At 42.9% G+C, this 6798-nt stretch overlaps 1 protein-coding gene across 1 annotated transcript; it reads left to right on the forward strand.

Moving 5' to 3' along the window:
• The first annotated feature begins 1086 nt into the window (after positions 1-1086).
• Positions 1087-5680, forward strand: pdia6 (protein disulfide isomerase family A, member 6). Its single transcript, XM_084699581.1, has 13 exons — positions 1087-1228; positions 1681-1822; positions 2076-2133; positions 2270-2396; positions 2556-2662; positions 2860-2999; positions 3501-3615; positions 3862-4002; positions 4113-4197; positions 4297-4369; positions 4503-4661; positions 4808-4904; positions 5157-5680. The coding sequence occupies exons 1-13, from the start codon at positions 1210-1212 to the stop codon at positions 5226-5228; spliced, it is 1335 nt and encodes a 444-aa protein (XP_084555707.1). The 5' UTR covers positions 1087-1209; the 3' UTR covers positions 5229-5680.
• The last annotated feature ends 1118 nt before the right edge of the window (positions 5681-6798 follow it).

The following is a 6798-nucleotide window of genomic DNA, read 5'->3' on the forward strand; positions in this document are numbered from 1 at the left end:
GCATTCACTTGCAGTGGGATATTACCAGGCCCAAAATTTGCGAATTTCGTTTTACGAAAACCCGCGGAATTTCAAATAGAATGCATTGGTCTGAGGCAAAATTTAAATAAGCTTGTCAACTCATAATGTCTGTATTCTTTTCGTAATGTTTAACATGTAAACAAAGACCATTTCCACCAGTGTAGGTAGTAGATCTGTGATAGCAATCAAAGGATGTCTGTCAACCCTAAAACTGATACAGTAACTTTTACGTCAGACTATAGCCAATATTAAAACGTTAGTCTAAAATGCTCAGATTCAGTCCTGAAGAATTGACACGGAAACACTTATCAACCAAAATTACAGGAATAGACAGGGACAGTGTGTTCAGGCGATCTTTATGAGGATGGATCAATACTTTTCTTCAAAGTCTGTCAACATTCAATCGACCATAGCATATTCCGCGTCAAACGGTTGTGGAACATCTTCGGTCGCTCCGACAAAAGAACAGGAAGGCTATCGTAATGCAGTCTGAATAACTGCAGAAAATGTAAAAAAATAAAAAATGTTTAGAGGCTTGGATAGAAATTCGTTCTCGCAAATGTACGAGTGGGTAGGGGGGTTTGAGTGTTGTCGTGCTGCATTCACTTGCAGTGGGATATTCGAAATTCGATGTGGCAAATGTCCAACTCGGCGGAGTGGGGAGGGGGGAGGTGGAGTCGTCTCATGCTGCATTCGCTTGCAGTCGGATATTAGAAATTAGCTCTTGCAAATGACAGATGAGCCACAACTTTTCTTTGTTTTCAAAGCTGCCAACTGGGGTGGCAGCTGGGGTGGCAAGGCTATTTTTAGGGTGGTAGTTGCCACCCCATGCCACCCGGTAGATCCGCCCCTGTTCCAGAGCTTGTTTAAGACATTCTCTTTTTGTACCTTTATAAAGCGGAAAGTATCTAAACCGGAAATGAGAATACGCGGATGGCTGCGCCCATCACGAATTCCGGAATAAGGTCAATACATCCTACATCTTTTTTACACGACATCCTCTACCGGCTCGAAAACTACACGGCGTGCTCTCATTGGACGTGGACCAGCACAGCCGTCAAGCGACCAATCAATGTGGGCCACGGTAAGATTTTGTTGTGCACTTTTTAGGTAGCGTTGCACTGTGTGCAGGCGTTGCTAACTGACTTGTGAAGGAGTTGAAGAGGTGCACGGAGAACATCTTAAGCAATGAGACCGTTTTTACTCGGTAAGAAATGTGTAAAAAAACGCAGATGCGTTGTGTGTGTGTGCAAGTAGCTAAATGCTTGCTAGCTAGCCATTTAGTGCAGGTAGTTACTATAATATGTATTGTGTAGCTAAAGCTAGCTAACAACAATACTATTGTCTAGCTTCAAATATCTCGCAAACACTAGCTATGTATATCATCAAGCAAAATGCATTGTTGATTTGCTCGTTATCTTAATTAGAAGTGCAACTGATATTATCGTATAGCTAACAATCTAAACCCTTCTTGTCTTATGTTGGCTTGTTGCTAGCCACTTGAACGATAGCAAACTTGAATTGTGGCTACTGTATCAAGCTCTAATGTTGATGTGAGTTAACAGTTCAGATAATGTCTGATCGGTCTAGCAAAGCAATGAACTCACAAACAGCAATGGACTCACAAACATCAACAGTACAGTGTTTCCCTCGTGCCAGGTGTGTTGGGATGTTCCCTGGTGTTGATGGTCCAGGGCTTCTACTCTGCCAGTGACGATGTGGTTGAACTCAACCCCTCCAACTTCAATCGCGAAGTCCTTCAGAGTGACAGTCTGTGGCTAATCGAGTTTTATGCTCCTTGGTGAGTAGGTGCTTCAAGCAACATTTCTGAGGAGCCCATGTTTTGGAATCTGAACCCTCTCTAGGTTCTAACTTTTGAACTGAACCAGTACTGTCAAATTGATTAATATGAGACATATAATGTATGCTTACTTATTGATGCTCAAAGAAAGTCTTGTTGGTCAAACATTGAGGTCTTATGGACAGACTATGCCAAATTTGGACAACACTTTCTTTCTCTCATGTTGCCTGACCTGAACCGTATGCCTTAACAGGTGTGGCCACTGTCAGAGCCTGACTCCTGAGTGGAAGAAAACTGCCTCTGCCCTGAAGGTTAACAGTTTTGTCAAGACTGCTCATTTCTGTCTTACCATACTGTAATACAATGGATACTACTTTATTAGATTGCTGCCAACTGTGCATATCTGTCATATTATTCATTAAAAGTAACCTGTACTGTCATTATCAGGGTATTGTAAAGGTGGGAGCCGTTGACGCAGACCAACACAAGTCCTTGGGCGGCCAGTACGGTGTCAGAGGCTTCCCCACAATAAAAATCTTTGGAGCCAATAAGAACAAGCCAGATGATTATCAAGGTTTCTCAAACCTGTATACCTTTTTTCCTGCTCAATTTGAAGACAGACTTGGTGACTCAGTGCTAAATGCTGCATGATTGTTGCCCTCGTTGGAACAGGTTTTCCCTAAACTTCTGCTTTTGTCTTGCCATTTTTTCTCCCGTGTCTTGTCTTCCTCAGGTGGGCGCAGCAGCCAGAACATCGTGGACGGGGCCCTAACAGCTCTTCGGTCTCTGGTGAAGGACAGGATGAGTGGCAGGTCTGGAGGCTCAGACTACAGCAGAGGGGTACAGTATAACATTTAAGACTTGAGCAACCACTCCCAAATAATGGGAGTTTTGGGTAATCCCAAAATATTTTGGGAGATTGTTAACTTTTAACAAGGAAAAGGAAAACTAGATTTATTGGCCACTAGGTTTAATAAAAACGGGCAACAGGCAAGTTCTCATGCCTACTCAAACTTTGTGTCTTTCCAATCTTCCAGAGTGGTGGCGGCAACAGTGGTGGAGGCAGTAAGAAGGATGTATTGGAGCTAACGGATGATAACTTTGAAAAGCTTGTGCTGGACAGTGGGGACGTGTGGCTGGTGGAGTTCTTTGCACCCTGGTGTGGACACTGCAAGAAGTGAGTTTTTCCCCACATAATGACTTATACTTTCCTACTGCACAACTTGCCATGAATTTCACACACACACTAAGCTTGTCCGTTATTTACTATCATCATTGGCTGTAAATGGAACAAATTTGGTCAAAATACAAGAGAAATGTTCGAGGATGTTACTTGAGGACATCACCAGGAGGCAGCGCTGTAATTATACAAAACCAATGACAGACTCGCTCTTGTGCAGGTTGTCTGTGATTCTAACCCTTGTGCTGCCTTTGGGTCACTACGACCCATCGTTGTGTTGTGACCACTTTACCCAATACAAAAACAAATAAAAAGCATTTATTTTAACCTTCGCACTGTCTGAGACAGCCCGACTGTTAAAAGAAAATGCTTCACTTAATTTTTGTATTGGCCAAAGTTGTTGCAACACAACGGTGGGTCACAATGACCCTAAGGTAACACAAGGGTTAAACAATCATTATTGCGTTCTAACCTCCAGCCACTTGTATGAGTCAACAGCCTGGAGCCTGAGTGGGCGGCCGCCGCCTCTGCCGTCAAGGAGCAGACTAACGGCAAGATTCACCTGGGAGCTGTGGATGCCACTGTGCACCAGGGCCTGGCCAGCCGCTATGGGGTGAGCAGGAACATCTCAAACAACCATGACCCCTAAATATTATTTTATATATGTGTGTGTGTGTGTGTATGTGTGTATGTATATGTCTTTCATTATTGCAGTCATTTTGTTTTGACCTGCTTCTTCTTTTTCTAAGTATAGCACTTTTCCATGAGTACATCTAGATCATGATCAACTATGGGTATTACCCATAGGGTAGTAGTGTGAGAGCAGGACTGATGTTGAAACAACGTTCTGTGCTTGCAGATCCGTGGGTTCCCCACAATTAAGATCTTCCGTAAGGGGGAGGAGCCTGAAGACTACCAAGGTGGGCGGACACGCTCTGATATCATCGCCAGAGCTATGGAATTGTTCTCTGACAATGCCCCTCCTCCTGAGTTGCTGGAGGTGAGTGGACAACAGAGGACATCTGTGTATGCATCACCCATGACTCGGCTCAAAAGAATGATACTTTATACATAGTGTTTGACTGACTCGAGGGTGTGTGTGTGTATCAGATACTTGACGGGGATATCCTCAAGAATGCCTGTGATGACTACCAGCTCTGTGTTATTGCCGTGCTGCCACACATCCTGGACACAGGTGAGATGTCCCTCCACTACTGCCGGTTAGGTATGTGTTAAATATACTGGCATCAGTCCTTGGTAGATGCTCGAGACTTTTGTTTTTGCCTTCAAACAGGGGCAGCCGGCAGGAATGGATATCTGGAGGTGATGATGAAGATGGCTGAGAAGTACAAGAAGAAGATGTGGGGGTATTGATTGTCACAGGGATCTCTGCTTTTGATGCACAATGCTTATTATAGGCTGGTAGTTAGACTCTTGTTTGAGCACGATTGTAATCTTCGTGCTTCTCCCTTTCATCCCATCTTTCTCTCTCATCCATAGCTGGCTGTGGACAGAGGCCGGTGCCCAAATGAACCTGGAGTCAGTGCTGGGCATTGGAGGGTTCGGGTACCCCGCCATGGCAGCCATCAACGCCCGCAAGATGAAGTTTGCACTGCTGAAGGGCTCGTTTAGTGAAACGGGCATTCACGAGTTCCTCAGGTAGGGACTGCTATTCACTCCAATGTAGTTTTTTTTAAATATTTGTTTTATGAAAAATATTTGTTTTATGAAATTCAAAAGGACAAATCGGTTGTAAGTCCTTGGTTTGTTTCTTTTAATGTTCTATTTTCTTCTCCACTGGTCAGGGATCTCTCTGTTGGACGTGGCTCCACTGCTACAGTGGGAGGCGGGGCGTTGCCAAAGATTCACACTGTTAAACCATGGGACGGTAAAGACGGAGAGGTGAGTGCAGAAAGTTTTAAGACTAGGGATGGGTGATTATTTTATAGCTCTTTTGTTTTACAAATTAGCTAATGTATATTAAAATTTGCCTTTCCAATCTTATTGTGTTCATTATTGGTCACCTATAATCCCATGTAGATTTTATCAACAAAGTTTCTGAATATAAATTGTTACAAGGACCTTTCTCCTTATTGATATTCTGGTAACATGCCTTTTTCTCATTAGTCTCATCCTCTCTTCTGTCATCCACAGCTTCCTGTGGAGGACGACTATGACCTCAGCGACGTGGATCTAGATGAGGATTTCGGGAAGGACGAGTTGTGAGCCCATCATAAAAAGAATTGATCTAGTCTTGTATAGCTCAGCGTTACCCATCTTCTTCCTCTCCTGTGGACGAAGCGGAGGCTGGGTCGCTCTGTTACTGAAATGCTCCAGAAGAGACACAGAGTCACCTGCAGCTTCTCCCGTCGAGGGTAGGGGGCATGGACTACCCTAACCAGTTTATTAAACATGGCTATTCAGTGGAACTGTCTTCTCTTTAATTTAATCACACAGATTATCTTGGATCTGGATCTTATCCAAATTCTCTCTCATGCCTGGCCTGATATTACTTAGAACATTTTTTTTTCTTGATGATAATGTTGGTGGATTGTAATTGTCTGTGCAGGACAGGGGATCTGTGGGACTCCTTGTGTAGATTTTTCTTACACAACTTTATTTCAATTGTGTTAAAGCAAAATGAAATTTTTGTTACAAAAATAAAGAGAATAAAAACATCTGCACTTCATTATTTATGTACAACCAAAATTTTGAAAAAGTTGGGACGTTTTAAAAATTCGAATAAAATGAAATCTAAAAGACCTTCAAATCACATGAGCCAATATTTTATTCACAATAGAACATGGATAACATAACAAATGTTTCAAATGAGAAATGTTACACTTTTATTCACTAAATGGGCTCATTTCAAATGTGATGCCTGCTACAGGTCTCAAAAAAGTTGGCACGGGGGGAACAAATGGCTGGAAAAGCAAGACATTTTGAAAAAATTCAGCTTTGAGAACATCTAGCAACTAATTAAGATAATTGATATCAAGTTTGTAACATTATTAGCTATAAAAGGGATGTCTTAAAGAGGCAGAGTCTCTCAGAAGTAAAGATGGGCAGAGGCTCTCCAAGCTTTGAAAGAGTGTAAAAAGATTGTGGAATACTTTTAAAAACAATGTTCGTCAACATAAAATTGCAAAGGCTTTGCAAATCTAATCATCTACATTGTATAACATCATCAAAAGATTCAGAGAAACTGGAAAAATCACTGTGTGTAAGGGACAGGGCCGAAGACCTTTATTGGATGCCCGTGGTCTTCGGGCCCTCAGACGACACTGCATCACTCATCAGCATGATTGTCTCAATGACATTACTAAATGGGCCCAGGAATACTTCCAGAAACCACTGTCGGTAAACACAATCCCCCGTGCCATCTGCAGATGCCAACTAAACTCTATTGTGCAAAAAGGAAGCCATATGTGAACCTGGTCCAGAAGCGCTGTCGTGTCCAGTGGGCCAAGGCTCATTTAAAATTGATTATTTCAAAGTGGAACAGTGTTCTATGGTCCGACAAGTCCAAATTTAACATTCTTGTTGGAAATCACCGATGCCGTGTCCTCCGGGCAAAAAAGGAGGGAGACCTTCCATCGGGTTATCAGCGTTCAGTTCAAAAGCCAGCATCAATGATGGTATGGGGGTGCATAATTGCAGACGGCATGGGCAGCTTGCATGTTTTGGAAGGCACTATGACGGCTGAAAGGTATATAAAGGTTTTAGAGCAACATATGCTCCCCTCCAGACAACGTCTATTTCAGGGAAGGCCTTGTGTATTTCAGCAGGACAATGC

The sequence above is a fragment of the Hypomesus nipponensis genome, chromosome 6 (assembly GCF_054491055.1).
Source record: "Hypomesus nipponensis isolate SF chromosome 6, ASM5449105v1, whole genome shotgun sequence".
NCBI classification, from domain to species: Eukaryota; Metazoa; Chordata; class Actinopteri; order Osmeriformes; family Osmeridae; genus Hypomesus; species Hypomesus nipponensis.

Excerpts from the sequence above, each read along its gene's own strand:
- pdia6 (XM_084699581.1), top strand. Across the intron at positions 1,823-2,075 it reads ATCGAGTTTTATGCTCCTTG|GTGTGGCCACTGTCAGAGCC; the intron begins GTGAGTAGGTGC and ends ATGCCTTAACAG. Across the intron at positions 3,000-3,500 it reads TGGTGTGGACACTGCAAGAA|CCTGGAGCCTGAGTGGGCGG; the intron begins GTGAGTTTTTCC and ends ATGAGTCAACAG.